Source organism: Ambystoma mexicanum, chromosome 1p (genome assembly GCF_040938575.1).
Source record: "Ambystoma mexicanum isolate Mex_15411 chromosome 1p, UKY_AmexF1_1, whole genome shotgun sequence".
NCBI classification, from domain to species: Eukaryota; Metazoa; Chordata; class Amphibia; order Caudata; family Ambystomatidae; genus Ambystoma; species Ambystoma mexicanum.
Genome location: NC_090921.1, coordinates 1,304,189,147 through 1,304,216,172, shown reverse-complemented (window position 1 = coordinate 1,304,216,172; position 27,026 = coordinate 1,304,189,147). Strand labels below are relative to the sequence as shown.

At 47.0% G+C, this 27,026-nt stretch overlaps 1 protein-coding gene across 1 annotated transcript in view; it reads left to right on the top strand.

Moving 5' to 3' along the window:
- NUCB1 (nucleobindin 1) overlaps positions 1–27,026 on the top strand; it is a 684,805-nt gene that overhangs the window by 347,128 nt on the left and 310,651 nt on the right. The window contains exon 7 of the mRNA XM_069606079.1: positions 514–604. Within this exon, the coding sequence (XP_069462180.1) occupies positions 514–604 (91 nt within the window). The remainder of the gene's footprint in view (positions 1–513; positions 605–27,026) is intronic.

Genomic DNA, 27,026 nt, shown 5'->3' with positions numbered 1-27,026 from the left:
CAAGATCTCCTGCAAGCTAGGAAAATCATTGTAGCAGCATGTCCCTTTTTCCATTCACGGTTCTGGGTTATTTTTACTTAAAGGGCACAGCATCCCCAATCGTTCTTTTAGCTGTAGTCAACCTGCTCAGGGTTTTGTTGGAATATATTTGAGGCACCAGGGAGTTTATACTAAACTTATAAAGTATTCTGCCTACCGCCATGTTTCTAAGTTATGACTTTTTGGACATCTGGAAAACTAGAATGTATTAGTTTGGTATAACGTTGGTCTGATTTATTTTAGTCCTATATGCTGAATGATTTTCAGCTATTCGCTTTCTCCTGAATGAATATAACTAAATGTCTCTTACAGGAATAGAGTACATTTTATTGATGTATCAGGACTGCTCGGTTCCTTCAGACCCTTTTTCACTGCATGCCATCTCCAAGTTGTTTTGATATAACTTCCTCATTTTCCCTGCCTGCCCATGGTCAATATTAGCCTGTTAATTAGATTGTGTGTTTTTTCCATCAGGGAAGCAGAGATCAACTGAAAGAAGTCTGGGAGGAGACGGACGGCTTGGACCCAAATGAGTTTAATCCCAAAACGTTCTTCAAATTGCATGGTAAGGGTCTGTTTCAATAAACTGTTCTCCTCCCAAGAGCCAAACTTAAGTATGAGAACCCAGATTGATTTCCCTGACGATGCTACCCAATTGAGGACCCATTTGTCAACTTCCAGGCAATGCTTAGTTTATAAAAACGTAAGTGCGGGTACTGTTTTTCCACAGAGGCCAGCTGGCTTTCAAAGACCTGGTGCCCATTAGGTAATGTGTAGAAAATTTCCAATTAGCTATTGTACCAGCAATGCTTTGTCCATTTCTATGCATATAATACTTGACTGTTTCTTAATGTGCAGAATGCCTGTCCACCACTTTTCCTTCATCTTTCACTCACCTCCCCTTTTCTCAGTCCCAATTACCATTCAGTTTAGTTCTTCTTTCCTTCATTGTGCTAAACTTTCCTCTCCATTCCACCATCTACGTTGCTTTCCAGTACACTCTCTCTCCGTTTCAGTCTGCACTGCCTTCCATTTTTCTCTCAATCTCTTTGCCACTCCCCCTTTTTTCTCTAAACCCATCACCCTGTACGTTTTCCCGCCCCCCTCTCCGACAGTGCTGCTGCCTTACCCTCTCTTGCAGTATATACATTTATCTCCTACCCTCTCTGTGTATTTAACTTATCTTATGTGGTTCAAGTTGCACATATCGCTCACTTGGCAAGCATGTGTCATTAGTGAATGTGCTGTTGTTTTTCAACCTCTGATTGACTAAAATGATTGTGGTGTCTTTAACTTTATTTTGACATGGTAGTTTGCTCCAATTTATTTCGTTGCTGGCTAGTGCAGGTTCCTAACACACAATACATTGCCAGGCATGTTTTTACAGCAAGGAGAGACCTGTCCCACCACCACCATCAAATACATTGTGTTGAGATTAAAGTTTTAACTGGTAAAAAGCAGACTGCCTCATTCATCTTTTAGGTGAAATGCAGAAGTACCATTGAATAGAGGAATAGCACCACGATTCCCAAGACAGCAGTCAGTCTCTGGTTTGCGGTATCCAGTCATATCGCAGTTTAATACAACAAACAGAAAAACTGACATGTAAAAATAACATCCTTCTTGCATTTTATCTTGGAAAATCTCATTTTAAAGGTTAGGGATATATTTCTTATCAAGAGGGGCTTGGTGTGGGGGCTTAAGGGACAGGAAACAGGGCATATAGAGGAATTTGAGGGGGTACCCTCCTTGTAAAAAAAAAAAACGATGTGCTAGTTAATTTGTGATGTTAGCAAAACAGGTTATTTACCAAGCATAAACACTTTTTTTTAACTGTATTACAACTTTACAAAGATTCCCTAGATGGCACTCCGAGACCAGAGAGCAAATAAATAAATGAAAGAGAGATAATCTGTTGGCAGTGATTGTGAGTAGCAGTGGCTGGAATTCCGCTTTCGGCCATTCTCTGAAATCAGCATTACAGTTCCTTCGCCACTGAAATTTTGCCCGGTTTTGCGCTGTGCATGGTGTTTTGTTTCCATCATGGTTTCGTGAAGCGAGACGAGAACTTAGCACAGTCTTTTTTTTCGATCTGTACTAGTTTCATGCAGCGGCACGAGAACCTTCATGCATCTTTTTCTGAACCGTGTTCTGCGCAGTGCCACAAGAAACTTTTTGCTCAGTGTTTCGATTTCCGCAGCGACATAAGAAACGTGTTTTTTTTCAATCCGTCCTAGTTTTGGTTGTGATGAGAAACTTTGCACGGTTATCCCCGATCCGTGCTAGTTTCGCACAGTGGCATAAGAAAATGTGTGCAGGCCTTAATTGTAAACCGAGATTAGGTACGTAAAACGTTTTAAAAAAGGAGTAATCGTTTTAGTGTGCAAGATATAATTATCATTATTTAAATGTAAGGACCAGAGTGACCCATGTGTCGTTGTTTCATTACTTATAAATCTATAATGACTGTTTGTTTTTCTAAACCACTACTGGTGTGGGTGTTTAGAGAGAACTAGCCTCTGGTGGACATGGCTTTTGACTGTGTTAGAGCGAACTCACTGATAGATGAGCCAGAGCACTTTGGCGTCACTCTTAGGCAGGGGAGACAGTGGTATACAGGGAACAAATCGCTTGCAAGTGACACCAGGTAAGATTGTCCACATAGTCTATACTGAAAAATATGTAGATATTTATTCATCAAAAATAAAATGTATCAAGTCAAGAACTGAAAGTTAAGTACCCTTAAATATTTATATATAATATGGCGGCACCAATTTGCATTTGCTTTTCCCAAAATTGTATTGCTAATAACTTTTGACACACTGGACAAATGTGGCCTAAACTCTCCAAAAAAGGCTGGCACATGCTGCTTGAAGGGTTCAAGCATTATTCAGCAACCACCACCAGAAACAAGACAAGGGGTGGCTGCAGGTAAGGATTGTATTCCCAATAGAGTTATACACAGTCCAAGCGAGTCAGCAGAAAGGGTATGCAAACAAGTCTAAGAGAACTTTAAAAGGAAGACCAGCGACTCCAGGTAAATCAGATGAACTGCGGGGGGTAACTCACTCTGAGGTTTACACTGAAGTAGGCCCGGGAGTCGTGGGTGCAAACACTAGTTTCATTGTCAGGATTGGGTCCTGTCGGCTGTAGTGAAGTCTGTGCTTGATTAATCGTGTTCACAGAAGTTGTCTATAGCTGAATTTTAGGATCCAGAGGAAGAAAGACCTCTGCCTGGAGTCCCACAAAACTGGATATTGGTAGACAATGCAATTGGCATTCAACAGGCTTGAGGTGACCCAGCAAGTGTCTATGGGAAACTGTGTTGACAAAGAACTTCAGCTCTGATGGGCTAACTCAGCCTCGAGGCCACAAGCAGTGGCATAGCCTTGAAGATGTCCCTCACTGGCATCGCACAGCACAGTGAGCAGTAGGTACAGCAGATTGGCCCCAGGTTCAAGAGGGGTTCCCCCTCTGGTAATGCAGACTTTTCAGACTGGAGCAGTTCCGGGTTCCTATGAATGTCAGGAGAACATCAAAAGAAGAGAAGGATGAAGCATTCGTTATGCTCTGTTAAATTGGATTCACATGATCATCCCTGGAGTAGATTTTGAGAGGCCAACCTGTTGTGGTGTACAGGAAAGGCATTAATGCCCAGCTAAACCCAGTCAAGACAGAGTATCAGAGCAGTAAGGCTTAGACTCAGGAGCATGTGAGAGTGGTCTAGGGCTACAATGGGCCACACACAGAGCACACCTAAAAATCAAATTAGACGGAAGATGTACAAAAATAAATATGTATTAGTCCTTTGAGTACACTCTAAGCAATGAAAACCTCGGGTAAGTATTATAACACTACTTCGAAGGGATTGTGTCCTCCGACGTATTCCTTATCTTTGATAGATCTCCCAGCTTGCTGGCGTCGAAATTTTTTTTTTCAGTAGAGGGCGCTGCGCGTCGACATCCCTTGAGCCGATGTCCTTCGACCTCCGTATCGGCGCTGACGTCACGACGCGTATAAATAGACTCGCCCAGCGTCCGTTGCTCAGTTATGTTTTTCCGCGCTTCGTGGGGCCTCGGAATATCGTTTCTCAGTTCTTCAGTCAAATATATCAATTATTCGTCGTGAATACCGACTCGTACTCGATGGCTTCCTCACCCGAACCGACTCCACGGTCCGGCTTAAAAAAATGTCGAGACTGTGGAAAGAAAATGTCGCTGACAGATCCTCACAGAATCTGTTTGTGGTGCCTGGGAATCGAGCACCATTGTCCGGAGTGCGAGGACTGCATGTCCATGACGGCGAAAGCCTTGAAGGAGCGTAAGGGGAAGCTCGAGAGAGGTAAGGCAGTTAAAACTTCTTCGAAAGTTTTCTCAGCGGAGTCGAGACATTCGTCTCCTCGCCATCACAAAAGACATTCTTGTTCTAGGTCTCGAAGCAGTTCCCATCACTCTTTGAGATCTAAGCATTCAAAAAAAAGACGTTGAAGATCCCCGTCCTCGTCTTCGTCTTCCGTTTCCCCAAAAAGGGTCTCCTGCCCCACAAAACATAGCTCTCAGGCTGAGTCGGAGGAATTCAGGAAAAAGATGCTAAGCGTCTTCGAGAAAGCGGCCTCGACCCCCTCGAAGACTGCTGAGGGTGATACCCTGGGTGAAAGACCCGAAAAATCAAAAAGCCGCGAGTCGCATTACCCGGCGATAGAAGCCACTCGAGAGCGTCACCAACCCTCGAGTAAAGGCAAAGTTGCGTCTTCGCCGTCGTCGAAGATCCCTTTGACACATAGATCGGCATCGTTGACGTCTTTATCGAAGGGTTCTTCGACACACAGGTCAGTCGAGTCGACGCCGAGAAAGGATAAACCCACGGCCACCTCACAGCCAATGGCCATACCCAGAGCCTCGAGCACGAGAATGTCGTCGACCACCTCGAGTAGAATCCCGATACTCTCGAGTTCATCGAGTCCTCTACCACCTTTCTCAACGCCTTTTTCGATGGCTTTGATGGCTTTGAAGCCTTTAACATCCGCATCGACGTTTTCTCAGCCAATCATGACGAATTTGGCTCCTTCTGCTCTGGAAATGGGATTTACACCATTTTCAAGACCTGATCACTCCAGAGTCTTATCTTCTATTTATGAAGAAGGGGAGGATTCGGATCAGGAAAGACTTTTGAGTTGCAGGGATCTGCAACTCCTGCACCAGAGGAATTTACCTCTGAGAAAGGTAGGTTGAAAGACCTCCATGAATCCCTACAGGAAGCAAGTGGGTTGGACACTTCCCCAGAAGTGAAATTTGCCACACCAGACCCAGGGCAACATGCTGAAACCCCTTATAGAACCTTGATGGCAAGGATAATAGAGTTTATGGGATGGTCCACACCCTCACCTGCTTTTCAGCAAGACGACCTCCCAGACATCTTGGTCAAAGGTCCACAGGAGGATCCTGTGGTACCATTTCATGCGGCATTACAAAGAAGAATATTGGCAAACTGGGAAGCACCTGAGGTAATCCTAGTGGTTAACAAAAAATTATCAGCTAAATATCGGGTGTCTTCTGCTGACCCTGAATATTTATCCAAACACCCAACTCCGGAGAGTCTGGTTGTTCATTCTCAATTTCGAGTTCTGCCATTTAAGCTGACCTCTGCCCCAAGGGTCTTCACCAAGCTAATGTCGGTAGTGGCTGCAAGTCTAAGGAGGGAAGGGATCCACGTCTACCCCTACCTGGACGATTGGCTGATCAGAGCTGTATCTTCGGAACAAGCTCAGATCCAGCTAGATTATGTCTGCCACTTCCTTCACAAACTGGGCTTCTCCCTCAATTTAAAGAAGTCACAGATGATGCCATCACAGAGACTCCAGTTCATTGGAGCGGTCCTGGACACTTCCCTGGGAAAAGCCTCGCCACCAGAGGTGAGGGCTCAAGATATTCTGCAGATGGTCACAAAGTTTCAAAATGCCCAATGTCTCCCAGCCTTCGACTTTTTGAGGTTGCTAGGTCTCGGGGCATCCTGCATCTTCCTTGTGCCAGAGGCTCGCCTGAGAATGAGATCTCTTCAGTGGGCACTGAGAACTCGGTGGTTGCAGTTCTCAGGGAGAATGACAGACCTCCTTCAGGTTCCGGACAAGGTGGCTCGAGACCTTCAGTGGTGGGCCTGCCAGGAAAACATCTTGAAGGGGGAACTGTTTTGGCAACCATGGCCGGTGATAACAGTAGTCACAGATGCCTCACTCACAGGGTGGGGAGCCCATTCCAACGACTTGACCATCAGCGGTCGTTGGTATCCATCGGAGTCCAGACTACATATCAACCTGTTAGAGCTGAGAGCACTCAGACTAGCGCTGAAAGATTTTCTGCCATCTGTACAGGGGAAAAATGTCTTGATAATGACGGACAACACAGTGGACATGCACTACCTCAACAAAAGAGGAGGCTGTTAGGGAGAATTCTCTGTTTAGGCTGAATTTCCTAACCTAGTGAGTCCCCCAGCAGCTTTGCTGGATTTCTGGAGTTTGTTTTTTTCTCCTGCCAAGAGTGAGACTCTTTTTCTCCCACTCTTGGACATGATTTGTGGTGTTCCTTTGAATGTTAATGTGTTTTATGGGCTATGGGGTCCTTTACTCCATAGGGTCTCATGTGTTTTTTGTATATGTGTTACACAGCACCCTCCGTGCAGTAGCACCGGGGTGTCATAGTGACCCCCCACCATAGACTCCATACCCTGGGACTGACTACTGTCTCCCAGGGCATGTAAAGTCACCATTGGCTTTACTGGTCCCAAATTAACAGAACCAGTACAAACCATCATATTGTGGACGTACTGGTAGGGGCAATTCGATTGCCCCTGGGTCTGTTATTCGAGGGGGCACTGTCCTGTCCCCCCTCGTCGAGTTTTGGCGGGTGGCAGTGGATACTACTTTTTATATTCAACCGCGTATATATCTCTATGGATTTTCCCATTGTTCGAGGCTAATACTTTTTAACCTAGCCTCTAACATACCGCCGGTTTATTTATTTAATATTAATTCACTGGTTGGTATTTTCTGCCAGAACTCGGTTTTAAAATGGCGTTTGTGTTCGCCTCTGTAACTCCAAACCAAAGGTCGAGCCCTTTGTTCCACTTTTTGGCGGGCTTCTCCACAGAAGCCTCCAAAAGTGGTGCCACTCTGTCTGGCTACCACAGAGGGTGTGGGAGGGCGTTTAGGCACCCTGGACTGAATTGCCTTGGTAACTCAAGTCGCACTCTGGTGTGATTGGCCCACCACTTAGCATGTTTGATTGACAGCTAGGCTGAGTGAATGGGGGTGTGCTGCATAAAAGCAGGGCTTTTTGGACTGGAACTTCAGAAGTCGCCACAGGACCTGAAAATCCAACGAGGGAGAAGCTGAGCCGACCTGCTACGACGACATCACCAGTGGAGCCCTGCTGAACCGACTCACCACTTCCCAACGACAGAGGAGATCTCCCTGCTGGAGAGTCTTCTTCCCCTGACTGGTGGGCACAACCAGTTTACCTTCTTTTTTCGCATCCCAGGACTTCTTGTGGTCGAATTGCCCGTGCCAAGCACCCCGGCAACCGGATAGCCACTTACCACTGGACTGCGAATAAAAGGACCGCTCCTTTTAATTGAGAACTCTGCGGCTGGTTTCTTCCCTGGCAGTGCAACGGACTCCTGCTTTCCTCCCCGACGAGATCCTCTCTTCCTCCGGACGAAGCAACGACTTGCAACCGCTGCCAGGAACAACTGCCCCCGCTGGTGCGTTCTCACCATTTTAAGGTACCGTGTCTGCCAGGCCTCCCTTTCTAAAGATTGCTACAAGGTAACAATAATCCCTTAACCTTCTGGACTGGGCTGGCCGCCTTGACCATCTAACTGGTCCCTTTCTTTTTGGTCCAACTCTTTCTGAACTTATTGCAAGACTTTTGGGCACTTTGAACCATGTGACCTTGGACACATTTCGACCGGAGCCTCTTAAAGTGGGTCCGGCCTTGTTAACTTTGACTTTACGGTTTTAACCTGCCTTCTCCTCCTACTGTGTTCTGCTGAAAGTGTTGGTATCTGTTTCTATCTTTGCTCTTCCTTGTAAACCGATTGATTAGAGTGCCATCTTCGTTAAGCGCTCACCGCTGTCTGAAAATAAATGTTGCTTTACTTAAGACTTGTCTAATCGTTGAAGGGAGTGTATATCTTTTAGTGACCGTGTTTTTGAACTGCTTGATATTAGTGCCAGTGTGTTTTACTAGATGTGGTTTTAAATAAATAATTATATCTCTTTTACACCAAGCTCTGGTCAGTGTTTGCTTGTTCTACTGTGTTCTTTTGACCTATTGTGAATACTCTGTATACTGCCTAACTCTTCTTGAGGGAAGTCTGACTGCTCAGCCACAGCTACCAGGTAAATCTGGGTGGTACAGACTGCTACCAATTGGGTTTACTGCCAACCACCTGTAGTCTTAAATCTTTTGCAGTGGTCCCAGCGGGAACTGCACATGTTTCTACCTAACAGAGGTGTAGGATCACTGCCACTGTGCACAGAGGGAATGCAGCTCTGGTTTTGGGCAATTCAAGAAGGAATCTCTCTATCGGCAGAAGAACTTGACGGCGGACGCTCTGAGCAGGCAGGGCACAGTCTCCCACGAGTGGGAACTAGCTCAGGAAGTCCTTCAGGAGATCTTCGCCCTTTGGGGAACCCCTCAAGTGGATCTATTTGCCACCAGTACCAGCAGAAAGTGCGATCTGTTTTGTTCAAGGGAATTTCCCCCGAGAGGAGCTCTAGGGGACGTGTTCGTAGTGGACTGGGAGTTTCCACTCCGGTATGCATTTCCACCAGTCCTTGTCATTCCTCAAATGATCAGGAGGTTGAGAAGATTCCGGAGGACCATGATCCTAATTGTCCCAAGCTGGGCCAGGAGAACGTGGTACCTGGACCTTCTGGACATGTCCATCTGCCCTCCAATTCGTCTTCCACTCAAGGAGAATCTTCTCTCACAGAAGGGAGGTCAGGTTCTCCATCCAGACATCAGAATCCTCAACCTTCATGCCTGGCTTCTAAAAGGTTGAGATACAAGGATTGGGACCTCCCTGATGACGTCATGGAAGTGTTGCTTTCGGCTATAAGGCCAGCAACAAAGTCTTCATACCGCTGCTGTTGAACAAATTTTGCAGCTGGTGTAGAGAAGAGAATATCAACTCCTTTTCATGTGGTACACCAACTGTGTTATCCTTTCTACTCTACTTGGCAAATTCAGGCCTTCAAGTTGGCACTATCAAGGGCTATCTCGCAGCGCTATCGATCTTCAAGAGCACTGCAGAGAAGCCTTCGTATTTCAAATTACCCTTAGTAATACAATTTCTAAAGGGATTAACTAATGTCTACCCTCCAAGACCTTTCCAGGTTCCTTTATGGGACTTAAATTTAGTCTTAAATTTCCTGATGGGTACTTCTTTCGAACCACTCCACTCCTGTTCGCTAAGATTTCTCACCCTTAAAACTGTCTTATTAGTGGCTTTAACATCTGCTAGAAGGGTGAGCGAATTACAAGCTCTATCTTGTAAACCCCCTCAGACAAATTTTCATAAAGACATGGTTGTCCTACAGGTGAAGCCTAATTTCCTCCCAAAGGTGGTTTCTGAATTCCACATCACTCAGAAAATTAATTACTTTACCTTCATTCTATCCGCCTCCCCATCCGGGGAAAGGGGAAGAAAGGCTACATAGGCTGGACCCAAGGCGGGCTTTAAGCTTTTACATCAGCAGACTTGCTAGGATTAGGCAAGCAGACCAACTGTTTGTGGGTTACTCAGGGCACAAGTTGGGACTACCAATAACATTTCCAGATGGATTATTTTGGCCATCCTGGAATGTTACAAACTGGCAAGGAAAGAGCCTCCTCAAAATCTTAGGGCTCATTCAACCAGGGCTATCACAGCCTCCTCGGCCCTCCAAAGAGGGGTTTCCGGTTCGAGACATTTGTGCGGCTGCCACATGGTCTTCCGCACATACCTTCACAAGATTTTACAACCTGGATTCCTCCTCTAGTCAAGAGACTAGGGTTGGCAAAGCCGTATTACAATCGGTTCATTCCTAAAAGGAAACATGGCGTTTTACTTCCACCTCCAATTGCACATCACTGCTATGGGAGTCTGTCAAAGATGAGGAATACGTTGGAGGACACAATCCCTTCGAAGAACAAGTTACTTCTTACCTTGTAACGTTCTTTCGATGGGATGTTCCTCCGACGTATTCCTTATCGCCCCTCCCATCCATCCCCGCAGTAATACTTCCCTTGTGGTTGCAGCTTGCGCTCCTTCAAGGCCAATAACCAATTCATGTAAAACAACTGTTAACGTCAAAACGGAACTGAGCAACGGACGCTGCGCGAGTCTATTTATACGCGTGGTGATGTCGGCGCCGATACGGAGGCCGTCGAGGGACATCGGCTCGAGGGACGTCGACGCGCAGCGCCCTCTACTGAAAAAAAAATTCCGAGGCCAGCAAGCTGGGAGATGATATATCAAAGATAAGGAATACGTCAGAGGAACATCCCATCGAAAGAACGTTACAAGGTAAGAAGTAACTTGTTCTTCTCTCATATACATACAAACATTCACCATTAGGGATTATGCAACAAGAACACCAACACTTTAACTTTAGAAACAGTTATGCAATAGTTGGCAAAGTAAAGGGCAATACTGTAAATAACTGTGTGTGGTAAAGCAAGCGAGAGAGAAATGGAGACAATAGTAATTTAGAACCAAAATAGAGCAGTAAGTTAATTAGATAGGCACTTGCAGATAAACCTAAGGCAAGGTCCCTAGTTATTAAGCAGTCCAATCCTGGTAAGAACTTTGGCCTAGTGCCCAACAGTCACAAGTTCCACAATATGCAGTTCCAGGCTCCGGTGATACGGTCTGAAGACTGGACACCCTTGGCATGGCAAGATGCAAAACACCCTGGGACAGACTACCTCAGGAGACCTCCAGGACACGATAAGGGATAGCAACAGGAGTCACTGCGATCAGTGCAAACAAGAAAGTGACCCTGAATGGCTTCTCTCCGGTCAGGAAGGCTGAAACTGCAGGAGCAGGTGTCTTGTTACACACATTGAAGATGAACAGAGTTCCAAGGATAAACCTCAGAACGGCGACCAGTGCAACAAGGTATCCCAAGAGGGAGCTGGTCAGTCCACTGGGTAGCCCAGGGACACTTCTGCAGACTCAGCATGCATTGATTCTCGAGCAAGGTTCGGGCACTGTGGTTACCAATAGCCCAGGGGTTGACGCACCAATCAGGACCTTCTAGAAATCAGAAAAGAGCTGCAGGGATTCAGCAGGACTTGACTGGGGGCAGTGCTGGTCTGATACATTGGTCATCCTCGGTTCTTCAGCTGGCTGCACTTCATCGGTTGGGATACTTTGAATCTATGGGATTCAAAGTATCCTAACCGGACTTCACTTGAAGGTGATGTCAGCAGCTTTAATAATAAAGTCATTCCACTAAAGGGGAGACATGGTCTCTCAGTACTTTTAGTCTTGTGGAATGACCAGTTTCCCCATAACAGTGAAAGCTCAGGGCTTTACTTGCCTCCAAAAAGTCAGGTCAGGCAGCAAAGAATAGCAAAACTATAGTGTTCCATTGAGGTGTATGGGAGGAAAACCGCAAAAATAATCTTTCCTAACACTGTCCCCCTTCCAGACTAAGGACAGTGGGATCTAATCCACCACTGGATGGGTTTCCTATTTCAATTAGTTCTACATTCTGGATAGCCCATCAACTTTGTTATTTTGGGTGCCTGGTAAATGCTCAATAGTAAAGTCAAAGCCTTGAAGGCTTATGAACCACCAAGTAGTTTTGGATTCGCTCCCTTCATGTTCATCAGCCGTTTTAAGGGCTTCTGGTCTCTGTGTATGGTGAAGTGAGTTCCAAAGAGGTGGGGGTCTACACATCCCTGAGGCCCACACAATGGCAAAACACTTTTTCCACTGTGGTCCACCTGAACTCCCTGTCCTTAAGCGGGCGGCTGATAAAACAAATAGGGTGTTCTCTGCCTTTGTCATCTGACAGAGGACTGCACCTGTTCGATTTGGCCTTTCCATGATGATGCACTTCAATTGGGTCAGAGGTCTCCTGGTATTGGGGTTCTGCAGCTCTGGAGAGACACAGCACCTCGGGAGTTGGCTCTGATTAAAGCGTGTCTTGGAACTGGTTGTCCCCACCAGTCAAAGGGAAGGATATATTCTGTGTCACAGGAAACGGGGACAGGACAGCAGTGGTCACCTCACGGTATTGCAAAAGGTCTGCAGGGTCTCTGGTTCTCTTCTTCGGTTACTTCAGTTTCCAGTGGTCGACTTGTCTTGCACCTCAGAAATCTCACCTTTTTATACAGCTTCCTCTGCAATCTCTCTGAGCAATTTACATAAAGGAGTGGGTGGCTGTCCATTCAGGACAGCCAGACCCCCAGTGGGATCTGGTTCCATTCAGGCACTCTGACAGGCAGAGTAGGGGAGTGAAAAACTCCTGCGACACTTCCTGCCTGCCCAGACACACTGGACACTAGGCAGGGACACCCAAGGGTTCTCACCAAAGGCAAAACACTCACACAGACTTCAACCCCTGAGGACGGTAGAAGGGCTGACAAAGCACAACCACGCTAGTAATGGCAAAAAACAAAGGAGCCACCCAGTATGTACTTGGGTGACCCTATTGTGCCTAACCGGGGCTATGAACATAGCCTGCGGGAGAAAATAACACAATAGTTGGTCGAACATGTCCACTGCCACCAGCCATAACTAGGAGATTGTCTATGTGGCATAATAAAATCACAGGAGCAGAGAGAAGGGGGAGACTAAGTATCCCCTTGGCACTCCATATAAGGTGGTATGTGGCAATCACTCAGATTATAACGTTTTAGCAGAGATACTAAGTAACTATCTATCCTTAATAACTGCAGTTACTTTAGGATATAGAAAAGAATCCCAAAGGAGAACCCAAAGGGTTCCCAGCAACACTACCCATAAGGAACTGTGTGCTGCAAAAGTAAATTACAGGTGCCTTAAACTAGATTTGGAGGAAAGTAGACTCCATGGGGCAGCAAAACACAGAGAACAGAGTTCCAAAAGACAGAGCCATGAGAATGAATGAGTGGAAAAAGACTATTTGTATAGGATTTAAAGAAAAAGGTCCAGAAGTCCAGCAGAAAAGTGCTGGGGATCTCGCTAGGAGAGGGGATGAAGCATAAAAATGATAAATCTCTCTACCAATAAGGATCTTCAACATTCAAACAGCCCAGGGTTGCACAAGAAAAATATCTCAAAGGTAAAAATCGCACAGCTATAGTAGAGGGTATCGGTGGGCACCACTTATATATTGTTACTACGTTCCTGAATAATTCGATATGTTGATCGTTCTTCTCAAATCATTTGTATCTGTATATGGAGCTTCAAGGTCAAAAAATAACCCAATGACACCAGGGTTATATATAGTCTGCACAAGTCCAAAAAACAGCGTGGTAACCACCCTGTAGAAACCGAGCTCACTTATTGCTGCTCAATGGAGCTAAATTTGTTACTTAATGGTTAAATTCAACTTTATGTACACATATGTTGAAAATACTTTTTATCTGATAGAACCTTCTTTGTTTTTTCGTCCCACAATTCAAACTTTAGTTTCAATAACTTCATAGAGTATATTTGTAAAATGATCTCCTTGTGTTTAATTTACACAAAAAAATCAAATGGCGAAATCAAAATTCCTCGTCTTCAGAGTACAAGTAAATGACAATGCATTTCGGTGCAGTGCACCATCATCAGGGCTTTAGAATAAACACATTTTCAATCATTCATTTATGTCATGCATGTACATTCATTATATTCATTTTTTCATTTACAGTTGGAAAATGCATACATACCAATTTCACATAAATCGTGGCCATAGTGTTGTAAAGAACATAGAAGAAAGTAAAAATAAATGAACCTTTTGTTAGTACTATGCTCATTGAATCTTAAGTCAAATCACCCGTTGCATTTGCCCAGTCAACATACCTGAGCTTGTGCCTGTTAGAATCCTATTCGCCATAAATCGTTACGCGTGTGGATATCGATAGTGCCTGCAAGTTTAAAAGATGTAGCTGTGAGACATCCCACGAACTACTGTTGTCATTGCAATCTTATCCGAGCGGTTTACTGCTTACCTTCACAGCGTGTTCGTTTCCGCATTCAGTTTCCACACGGATACAGGACTCGTGTACAGCAGTTAGTTGTATTTAACTGTTACCATGGCAATGCAATTAGCGTCGTCCATCGACCGGGAATGGTCTTCATGGACGCGCCTTACGTCCCACCCTCCTGTGGAAGCAGGTGGGCGGGACGTTTCGTTGCCAGGGTTACTTCATGTAGATGTACAAGTCAAGTGTAGTGACTCATCAAGTATCCTTAGATACAAAGAATACCTAAACTGCTTAAAGCTGTATGCCTCCTGTCTATTACTCGACGCGCCGTGGGTATCTCTAGTGCGCGAGAATGCTTTTTACTTCTACGATTCTTGCATGTCGGAATAAGTTATTTTTAAAGGTTACCTTTTAGAACTAAATTAAACGGAATTCAACAAAATTAAACAAAACATCATGGGATTTTCTCCCTGTTTCGAGTATCCCATACATATGGTACCATAGATTGCTTTTAGCATGATAACAATTGGAAACCCACTGAAGTTAGACTTGGTATGATAGGAGTCATGTGACAAAATCAGTTGTATCTCATCAACAAATAACCTTCAATGTTGCACACAATAGGGTGTGTATAGTTCAGTTATCATCATTATGCCCCCTGGGGGTTATACATGATCCATTTATGTTCTACGTGGCCATTTTGGTCGCTACTATTATCTTGACTTATAAAAAAAAGTATGAGCTAGAAAGCATCGGTCTCAAGAGAAACAGAAGAAGAGGATGGATTTAAAGAGTTTAAAGGCAAAAGTAGTTTCAATCCAGCTATTAATGTACCATCCATAGAGATCTATCGTAAGCAGAAAACTGACTATCAGATCTGCTGACAAAGGAGGGGTACTGGTACTACTTGATACCATTAACTACGACATTGAATGTAGATGACAACTAGGCAATCAAAATACCTACGCCAAATTGGAATCAGATCCTACCCTTGAAATCAAACATAACCTTAATGAGTTATTAACGAAAGCCGAAGAATTATGCTGGATAAACCAAAACACTAAGAGGTTCTTAACCAACAACTTCCCCAAGATACCCCATTTCTACATGCTGCCCAAAGTGCACGCGGATCTAATTAATCCACCTGGCAGACCAATTGTTGCTGGCACAAACAGTATACTACAGCCACTAGGAGTATAAATAGATTACTTCCTACAACCCTTAATACAAAAAACAAGTACATATGTAAAAGACACTACTCACTTCCTACAACATCTGAGTGGGACCACATATGCAGCAGACAACATTTTATTTACTATTGATGTAAAAAGCCTATACACGTCCATCCCGCACGACCAAGGAAGAACGGCAGTCAAGTGGTTATTACTTAAAGAAGACAACATACCAGCCCAGAAAGAATTCATAATGGCACTATTAGAGTTCATAAGTGAAAACTCATACTTCCAATACAAACAAAAATTTTATTTGCAAACTGCTGGAACTTCAATGGGCGCAACCATGGCACCCTCTTACGCCAACGCATTTATGCGTAAATTTGAGTCAGAGTATGTTTTGGAATGGAAAGATCAATCTGTGGATCCGGTATATCAATGACATTTTCGGTATTTGGAAAGGCACAGAAGATAAATTACGAGGTTTTCTGCCTTACCTAAACACAATAGATGAACGATTCAATTTAAATCCGAATTTTCAAAAGAAAGTATCCATTTTCTAGACGTTGAAACCAGTAATACCAACACCGAATATAAGACCAACATATACAAGAAACCTACTGACAGAAAAAATATTCTCCACAAGCTCAGCTTCCATCAACCGAGTTTAATTAAGAACTCATCCTACAGTCAGATGTTAAGAGTCAAGAGGATCATAAGTGACCCAGCGGATTATGAACAGGCCATAGCAAAGATGGGAGATAAATTCTTACAACGGGGCTATGTAAAATCTGAGATTGAAGAAGCAGAAGCGTGATTAATGAACAAAACAAGAGAGGAACAGTTGAATCCACCACAAAAAATTAAGGAGGACCCCCCCAATGGTCTTTGTGTCTAAATTTTCCAAACAAAGTAGCAGGATTAAGACAATAATTAAAAAGAATTGGAACTTTCTCCTTCTGGATGAGAGAGTTGAATCACTGTTCAAAAAGCCACCTACATTTGCCTGTAAACGCAGCGAGAATCTGAATGACAAATTGGTGGATACCAGGAATTTTAAAACCGTAAAAACACATCAAGAACGGGGACATTTCCGTGCCTGAACTGCAGCAACTGTGGTTTTATACAGAAGGGCAACATAGTGAACCACCCACATACAGGAGAGCCAATAAATTTATGACACTTTGGAACATGCACCACGAACAGTGTGATCTATTGCATTAAATGCCCTTGCAGCATGTACTATGTAGGACAATCTACGAGGACAGCGAAAGTAAGATGGAACGAGCACCGCTCGTGCATCCGGAACCATAATAAAAACTCAGCTGTAGCAAGACACTGGGACAACATATCACAAATAAGATTTTAGATGCTGGAAGTGGGGTGAAGAAGGTGGAACCACATATGAACATCCAACAGAGTCTTGACCGCAGAGAATCATTCTGGATAGACAAGCTCGGAACTTTATCCCCGAGGGGTCTGAACGAAGAGATCAATTATGCATGTTTCCTTTGATCGTTTAGAACAGACATTGACTATGTGGACCTGCAGATGGCCTGTAACATTCAGAGTTAACTCTGGGTCTCTCTCACACACCCTATTGTTTGCAACTTTTTTATATGTCAAGATAATAGTAACGACCAAAATGGCCAGGTAGAACATAAATGGATAATGTGTAACCCCCAGGTGGCATAATAACTGAACTATACACCCTATTGTGTGCAACATTGAAGGTTATTTGTTGATGAGATACAATGATTTTGTCACATGACTCCTATCACACTAAGTCTAACTTCAGTGGGTTTCCAATTGTTGTCATACTAAAAGCAATCTATGGTACGATATGTATGGGATACTCGAAACAGGGAGAAAATCCCATGATGGTTTGTTTAATTTTGTTTAATTCTGTTTAATTTAGTTCTGAAAGGTAACCTTTAAAAATAACTTATTCCGACATACAAGAATCGTAGAAGTAAAAAGCATTCTCGCGCACTAGAGATACCCACGGCGCGTCGAGTAATAGACAGGAGGCATACAGCTTTAAGCAGTTTAGGTATTCTTTGTATCTAAGGATAGTTGATGAGTCACTACATATGACTTATATATCTACGTGAAGTAACCCTGGCAACGAAACGTCCCGCCCACCCGCTTCCATGGGAGGGTTTGGGCGTAAGGCGCGTCCATGACGGCCATTCCCGGCCATAGACGACGCTAATTGCATTGCCATGGTAACAGTTAAATACAACTAACTGCTGCACACGAGTCCTGTATCCGTGTGGAAACTGAATGCGGAAACGAACGCGCTGTGAAGGTAAGCAGCAAACCGCTCGGATAATATTGCAATGACAACAGTAGTTCGTGGGATGTCTCACAGCTACATCTTTTTTAAACTTGCAGACACTATCGATATCCACCAACGATTTATGGCGAATAGGATTCTAACGGGCACAAGCTCAGGTATGTTGACTGAGCAAATGCAATAGGGGATTTGACTTAAGATTCAATGACCATAGTACTAACAAAAGGTTCATTTATTTTTACTTTCCTCTATGTTCTTTACGACACCATGGCCGCGATTGATCTGAAATTGGTAGGTATGCATTTTCCAATTGTAAATGAAAAAATGAATATAATGAATGTACATGTATGACATAAATGAATTATTGAAAATGTGTTTATTGTAAAGCCCTGATGATGATGCACTGCACCGATAATGCATTGGAATTTACTTGTACTCTGAAGAAGAGGAATTTTGATTTCGCCATTTGATTTTTTTTTGTGTAAATTGAGATTCTTCAGCATGGGGTCTGGCATGGATTCACATGCTCATGAATATTCCCCGTCGTCAGGCTGGGAATCCTCGGTAAAGAAAAAACCAGTATCAGTTTCGTTTCTGATCTGTCTTTCGTAGTAATAACCAATCACTGATCTTTGCGTCATACTGACCACAGCCAATGACTGCCCTCTACCTAAGCCCCGCCTCTGGCAGCCATCTTCAGATTTTTACCGCACGTTCATGTGTTGGGATCCTCGTGCTATTGCTCTCGAGCGTTAGTGCTATTTTTTTCACGTTTTTTCTCAAAAACTTCGTTTTTTCGGTCAAAAGAGCCTCAAGCTCCACCGACTCTCCATCCGATCAACGGGGACCCGTGTCGGATTCGTCTGCGCCCCTCAAGGGTGAAGATTTCGTCGAGCTACGCTTTTGGAGGACTCCAGAAGTTTCTCAGGCCCGGTCATGGCCCAGGAGAAGGGAAGCTCGACGGCCGGAAAGCTGTTCAGGGTCTGCCCTGGACGCCAGCTGCAGAATGTCTTCAAGGGAAATCCGAGCGGTCTTCTAAGACCTTTGAGGACGCCCCGGCGACGGGGGTCCAACATAAGGCCAAGCACCGCGAGTCCGCTGGCACCGGGAGCGCCGAACGGTCGGGCTCTACGGGCGCCAGGCAGGGCGCACCCTCCCCGGCACCATCAACCATGAGCCAACGCTCTGGGTCGGGTAAGAGGAAGGCCGAGCACCCGGCGAAGCTCCTGGAGAGGCCCCGGTCGAGCTCGAAGGCGGAGGGGGAGCGAGGCAGTGTCCCCCCCTCAAGGATAAGGCGGTGAGCGCACCTAAGGTGGTGAAGGCCTTAATCCATCCGGCCAAGCCCTCTATCGAAACTGTCGCGGCGGCCCTGGCTCAGCCTTTGGAGGCTACACCAGTGGTGGCGACCTCAGGGCTCAGAGTCTCCCTGCCACCTCGGAGGGAGTCCTCTTTTGTGCCCATCGATAGGACCCCCGTGAAATCCCCCGTGGGGAAGAAAAAGGGGGGGCAGGGCGTCGTCGTAGATTCGGCCTCAACCTCGGAGGAGGAGCTGGTCGAGGTCTTAAGCCACAGCCTCGGCGTGGAAGAAGACCGGCCCGTCGGATTCCCCTCTGCCAGCGCCGCGAGACAACTCGGCGGCCATTTTGTTGGCTATACAGTCCTTATGCTCAGAGATAAGGACGAGACTACGGTTGCCGACGGAACCTCTCCCGTCGGGGGACCCAGAACCGGGACCTTCTGGTGTTCCCCCCTACCAAGAAAAGAAGGATCCACCCTCCACCTCCTTTTCAGCCGTCGCGCCCCTTCCAGCCCTCCTCCCCGTCCACCCGAGGGGATGATACGGGGACTGACACGGCAGCGACGGGTACGGACGACGAGGTATACGACGAGGATGTACTGTCGTCGCCTCCCATCAGGGCTTCTCCGCCCGACGAGATTGGATCGTTCGACTCCATGATCACCAGGGCATCCAAGCTTTTCCAACTCTGCCCTGAGGAGAAGAAGAAGGAAGGTTTCCTTTATCAGCGGCGCGAGGCCAAGAGGAAGACGGTCCTCGCGGTGCCTCTACTGGACGACATTTGGGATGAGGGCCTCGCCCTCCTCAAGAACCCTTCCACTACGCCAGCTAGAAGAGACCGGTACGAGAAGAAGTACCGGGTCCCGGACACAGCCCCCCTGTGCCTCCGGGCTCAGCCTACCCCGGACTCCGTCGTCTCCGCGGCGGCCAGGAAGAAAGCGGGGGGGTGCGGCCTCCACATCGACTTCCCCACCGGACGGCGAGGGAAAGAAATTGGACGCTATGGGACGCAGAGTCATCTCGTCTGCAGCGACGACGATTAAAGCGGCCAAAGCCTTGGCTATCGTGGCCCGCTACGACAGGGAGCTTTGGTACAAACTGGCTCCCCTGCTGGACTTCTTGCCGGACGAGAAGAGGGCAGAGGCCCTGGAGATCCTGCAGGAAGGTGAGGTGGCTTCGGACCACGCCATTACCGTTGCGACGGACATCGCCGACACTGGGTTCCGCCAGTTGGGCAACGGCGTTTGCCTTAGGCGGCGTGGATGGCTCAAGGCTACGGACTTCCGTCAAGACGTTCAGACCAGAGTCCTGGACATGCCCTTCGATGGGAACAACCTGTTTGGGAAAACAGTGGACGATTCCCTTCAGGCCATTAAAGCGGACACCGAGACGGCCCGGGCCCTTGGAGTTCTGCAACGACGACGGACGCCCTTTCGGAGCAGCGGAGGCAAGGGCGCCTCCAAAGTTTCCGGCGGCGGTTTCTCCACCTACCGTCAAGCGGCCCGCTCGTCGTCTCAGGAGGCCTACAGAGGACGAGGCAAGTCTGGCGGACCCCGCCGTCGTCGCCAAGGAGGTCAAGGCGGCAAAGCCTCGTCGAAGCAGGATTGAACCGGCCGTGGGGTCGGGCCCCCACCGAAGCACCCCGGTGGGAGGCCGGCTGGCGAGCTTCGTCAGCGTGTGGGAGTCCATCTCCACCGACCGTTGGGTGCTGGACGCCTTGGCCCGGGGCCACGCGCTCGAGTTTCAAAGAAGGTATCCGCGCGTCCCCCCCGTGGCCAGGAAAGAACTTCACGTCCCTCAACTTCTCCTGGAGGTAAAGGCGATGCTCAGGAAGGGCGCCATCGAACTTGTCCCAAAGAGGCTTCGGGGCTCCGGAGTTTACTCGAGATACTTCCTCGTGAAGAAGAAGACTGGGGGATGGCGCCCCATCCTGGACCTGCGACGTCTGAACAAATTCATCAAGGCGCAGAAGTTCCGGATGGTCACCCTCCAGCACGTCCTGGGTCAGCTGGAGGAAGGAGACTTCCTGTCGTCGTTGGATTTGGAGGATGCCTACTTCCATATTCCCATCCTAAAGGGGCACCGAAAATTCCTCAGGTTTGTGGTCCAAGGGCGTCATTACCAGTTCAAAGCCCTCCCCTTCGGACTACGGTCGGCACCCAGGGTGTTCACCAAGTGCCTCGCACCGGTGGCGGCGCAGCTGCGCCGCGAGGGGATCCACGTCTACCCCTACCTGGACGACTGGCTCATCCGAGCCAAGACGAGGGAGCTCGCCGTGGTTCACACGGCAAGGACCGTCCAACTTCTCACGGACCTGGGATTCTCCGTGAACTACGCCAAATCCCACCTGTTACCCGCGCAAGACGCTCTGTTTCTGGGAGCGAGGCTCAACACAGTGTCCCTTCTGGCCTCCCCGTCGGAGGAGAGGACCAGGACCATCCTGGGCAAGGTGCAGCGGATGTTGGTGGCCGACGCGGCCAAGGTGAGGTCCATCAAGTCCCTCCTCGGAATGATGTCTTCCTGCATCTACCTCATTCCCATGTGCAGGCTCCGGATGCGCCCGTTGCAGGAGTTCCTGGACGCGCGCTGGATCCATACGACGGGCAGCTTCGAGGAAAGGATCACACTCGACGAGAGTTTCCGACGAGCGATCCGATGGTGGGGCACCCGTGCGCATCTGACGGCGGGCATGGACTTCCAGACCCCAGCCCACCAGGAGACAGTGACCACGGATGCCTCCCTGGAAGGGTGGGGAGCGCACACCGAAAATCTGCACGCAAGAGGCCTTTGGCTCCCGACGGAGAAATCCCTACATATCAACGTCCTGGAGCTCCGTGCAGTGTTTTGGGCCCTCAGGTCCTTCCTTCCGTCCCTCAAGGGCAAGGTGGTGAGTATCTTCACCGACAACACCACCACCATGTTTTACATCAGGAAACAGTGCGGAACCAGGTCCCCAGCACTGTCCAAGGAGGCGCAGGACCTGTGGCATTGGGCCGTCGCCCAAAGGATAGTTCTGGTGCCGTTTCATCTGGCAGGGATAAAAAACACCATCGCCGTCTCACTCAGCAGGGAGCTGCGCTCGTGCCACGAGTGGGAGCTACGCCAGGATCTAGTGGATCGCCTCTTCCGACGGTGGGGCACACCCCAGATCGACCTGTTCGCGACGGCGACGAACTCCAAGTGCCTGAGGTTCGCCAGCAGGTTTCCCCAGGTGAGGAGCATGGGCGATGCTTTCTCGTTCCCCTGGGAGGGCCTGTTCCTCTACGCGTTCCCTCCTTTGCCACTGCTAATCCGGCTCGTCAACCAGCTCAGGAGGTCACGGTGCAGGATGATCCTCGTCGCACCTGCGTGGCCGAGGCAGATATGGTTCCCGGACCTTCTGGACTTGTCAGCGTCCCCGCCAATCAAGCTGCCGGTGGACGCAGATCTACTCTCCAGGGAAGGAGGCGCCATCCTCCACCACGACCCGAAATCGCTGAACTTGCAGGCCTGGCTCCTGCAGCGCTAGAGTTTGGAGGATACGACATACTGGCCGACTGCAGAGAGGTTCTTGCAAAGGCCAGGGCGTCCTCGACTCTTAAATGCTACGGACACAAATGGTGCCACGCACAGAAGATTAACCCTCTACGGATTACGGCTCCCCAAGTACTGCCGTACCTGCTGACGCTGGCCAAAGCTGGACTGGCACACGCGTCCATCAATATTCATCTTGCTGCGATCTCCCGATACACCAGAACCACGGGGCGGACGTCCTTGTGGTCTCATCGTCTGGTGAAAGAGTTCATGAAGGGACTGTTCAGATCGTTCCCGCCGGTGAAGGCTCCGGCCCCGGCGTGGGAGCTCAACGTGGTGCTGACCAAGCTCATGGGACCTCCGTTCGAGCCTCTGCACTCAGCCCCGTTGAAGTTTCTGTTGTGGAAAACAGCGTTTCTTGTGGCCATCACCTCCGCACGACGAGTGGGAAAGATCCAGGCCCTTTCCTGCAAGGCCCCGTACTTGACTTTTCACGACACGAGGGTAGTGCTCAGGACGCACCCCTCCTTCATGCCCAAGGTACCGTCAGACTTCCATCTCAACGAACCCTTGGTGTTGCCTGTGTTCTTCCCGTCGCCTTCGTCGCCGGCTGAGAGGACTTTGCACTCGCTGGATGTGGATAGAGCGCTGAAGTTCTACGTAGACCGCACGAAGTGTTTTCGGAAGACGTCACAACTCTTTGTTAACTTTGGACCTGTCAATCAGGGGAAGGCTCTCTCGAAGGCTTCCATTTCCAGATGGCTCTCCGGCTGTATCATGTACTGTCACCGGTTGGCAAACCGACCGCTGCCTGGCCGTCCGAGAGCCCATTCCACCAGAGCGATCACAGCTACCACGGCGTTCCTATCTGGTGTGCCCCTGCTGGACATATGCAGGGCTGCTACGTGGAGGTCGACGCACACCTTCACGAAATTCTACTGCGTCGACCGGGATCCCAGGGAGGAGTCCAGGGTCGGCCAAGCAGTGCTGCGCAACCTGTTCGCCTGAGGTGAGCCTGGTGAGGAGGTAAGATGCTTAATGTTGAGTTTGATGTAATGCTTAATGTTGAGCCTTTGCCACCTCCCGTGGTTGTGCATGTGTGTGCTATGTATTCTTTATTCATGAGCATGTGAATCCATGCCAGACCCTATGCTGGAGAAGGAACAAGTTACTTACCTGTAACTGTTGTTCTCCAGCATGGGTCTGGCATGGATTCACATGCGAACCCTCCCGCCTACCCCTCTGCGGCTCTTCACTTGGTCATACTGCCACTTCACGTGCTTCCAAATCTGAAGATGGCTGCCAGAGGCGGGGCTTAGGTAGAGGGCAGTCATTGGCTGTGGTCAGTATGATGCAAAGATCAGTGATTGGTTATTACTACGAAAGACAGATCAGAAACGAAACTGATACTGGTTTTTTCTTTACCGAGGATTCCCAGCCTGACGACGGGGAATATTCATGAGCATGTGAATCCATGCCAGACCCATGCTGGAGAACAACAGTTACAGGTAAGTAACTTGTTCCTCATTTTACAAACGAAAAAACAAAGAAGGTTCCATCAGATAGAAAGTATTTTCAAAATATGTGTACATAACGTTGAATTTAACCATTAAGTAACGAATTTAGCTCCATTGAGGAGCAATAAGTGAGCTCAGTTTTTACAGGGTGGTTACCACTCTGTTTTTTGGACTTGTGCAGACTATATATAACCCTGGTGTCATTGGGCTTGTCTTAGCCGCATTGACAAAGTAACCAAAAAGCCATCTGATAAAAAGTTTTAAGGATACAAAGTACCCTTACTGCGCTTCACTGTAAGCTGATGTGTGCAGTTGTAAAAATTCCAAAACAGACAGCCTCTCAGTACAATCTTAGGTACGAGTCGTTTTCCCCATAGGAATGAGCAAAATAGCAAAGGAAGTAAAGCAAAAGTGTTTACTGACCTCCATAAATCAGGACCGGGTTAAAAAAGGAAGCAAAAAAACCTGTGGGGGACCTCATACGATTCTATAGATGGAAGGGCGTACAAAGAAATATTTCCAAATGGGGCTAAATACATTTTATATTCTGCCTAACTTGTATTTTCTTTTTAAAGCACCATTTGTTGGCATTTTCATAGAACCAAAGAAACATCACAGTATTGGAACCATTTGTGTCATAACTGAATGCAACAAACGAATGACAGTGATGTTGGTATGCCCATGAATCAATTTCGCAGTGTAATAAATACTTGTATTTCATGCATCTCTCGATTTATCCAATTTTTTGGGAATTATAGATTTTTTTCTTCAAGTAGCATACATATATCAATGTTCAAAGACCATTTTCCATACCTGGGTATCTCAGCACTTCCGCATAACATAGCAATATTCAGTTTCACCAACATCACCACAGTGGACAGGAAGAGTTCTTTGTAACGATTTAAAGATGTTTCACACCACACTGAACCTAGCAGTAACGCTTTGGTTTTTCCAGTACATCACAAACTACCACCAGAGCTATTTTCTCGCGGGTCCAGTGCCAGAATCTGCATTTGTGGAGGCATTGCCATATTATGCGGAATAAGGTGCCTTCCATAATTTTACAGTTTAAGCATTGTAGATGACTTGCTCTGCCATATTTAAAGAGCACTGTATGCACATAGAAGATTCTTTGTAAAATCTTTAGTTGGACCAAACGAAGCCTGGATGATATTGCCAGCTCGCATTGAAACATCAGTACCTCTGTCCATTCCTCCACGTGAAGGTGGCCAATATCATTTTCCCATTTAGCTTAAAGGTTGGCCAACTCATGAGGTGTAAACAGTTATAGTCTGATATAAAGCAGAGGTAGCTTTGATTGATAGTAGCTTTGATCGATATTTTTTCAGTTAGCACGTTTACCTCTAGAGGCGAATGAGGCGAAATGTCATGGAAGTTCTGTACGTAGTGATTTAAGGCATGAGCAAATTGAATGTAATGAAACAGTTAAGTGTCGGGTAAACAATATTTGTCTTTAAAATCCCAAAGCGAGAGAAGGTCCTTGTCTTTCACCGTCTCAGCCAGACCGAGAATATTGTAAATGGATACATAATGCCTTGTTGTGCCACATTGGTTCGGGAAAGTGTGAGCGTGTCAGCCCATCCCATACATCTTGTAACATCCTTATCCTCCCTTAACACTGTATAGGACTTGAAGTGATGCGACCGCTTTCATCCATGCGTGTTCAGTGTTTGTGGGGCAGGCGGGGATCTTCGTGCAGCCGCTCATTGGCCGTCAACAATTGACCCGCCCAATACTGCTCTTAATATTTGGTAATCCAATGCCCCCACCCAGACCATGTGTTGCAATGTTGCTAGAGCAATACGGGGCTGGGATCCACCCCAGAAGAGGTCCCTAAGGACTGCATCTACTTTATTAAATTCTGTTTCGGATACCACAAAGGCGGTATTTTGTAGGATGTACGTGTATCTAGACAACATTAATATCTTAAACAGCACAGCCCTCCTTAATAGTGTAATCTGGAGAGATTTCCAGTGTTTAATTTCTTGGGTGAATCGATCCGTGATTGGTTGTTTTATTTAATACATTTTGTCTGGTCCCTGCATACCTGTATGCCCAATAATTTAAACATGTCTTGCGCAATGTTGTAAATGCAGTTTTCGGTATTGCTAGGTCACCACCTTGTATTGGAATCAGTGTTGACCTTAAGTCCACTGAGTGCTCCATATTCTTGGAGGATGTGTGTCTTTTTCGACAGGAATGCGTGGGATTCCCCAAGAAATGTAATAGGTCATGGACCCCAGTCGGATCGCCAAAGGTTCAATGGCCAAAGTGAGCAGGAGTGGAGAAAGGGGGCGTCCCTGGTCCCTTGTACCAGTGGCAATATTGTAGAGGACGCCCCATTCACCCTAATCTCCGTAACCAGTGTCTCATAGATGAACTTGATCCATTGCAGTAAGTCATCGCTGAATACCATTTGCATCATCACATTCCAAAGAAATCCCTGCAGTATAGAATCAAACTCTTTCTCAAAGTCAGTGGAAAGGATTGATAATGTATTGTGGGTAAGCAGGGCCTGGTCCTTTACTGCATGTAGTTGCATGATATTCATCCGGGTGAACCTGTGGGGTGAGAAGCCACATTGGTTGGGATTAATCACGGAAGGGATGACCTTTAAAAAACAGTTGGCCATAATCTTGGCTTACCCATTAATGAGTGAAATGTGTCTGTAAGAGAGGTATATTTCTTAGCGAGAACTACCACTGTGGCACGTCACAGGTCTGGAGGTAGCCCACCAGTGTCTTTGCTCCTGCGGAAAAGGTTGAGCAAAGTTTTTGTGATCTTGTTACCCAACTTCTTCCATAGCTCCATTGGAAGTCTGTTCGGACCAGGAGTTTTCCCAGAGTGAATGTTCAAGATTGCTTCAGCTATCTCCTCTTCCATGATATCTAAGTCTAGTTTGAGTTTCTGTTGTTCAGAGATCTGGGGTAGCGTAATAGTCTGAATCACAGGATGGTTTCGGGTCAAGGGTAATCCAGTAGAGTGATTTGTTCAATTCCCGTA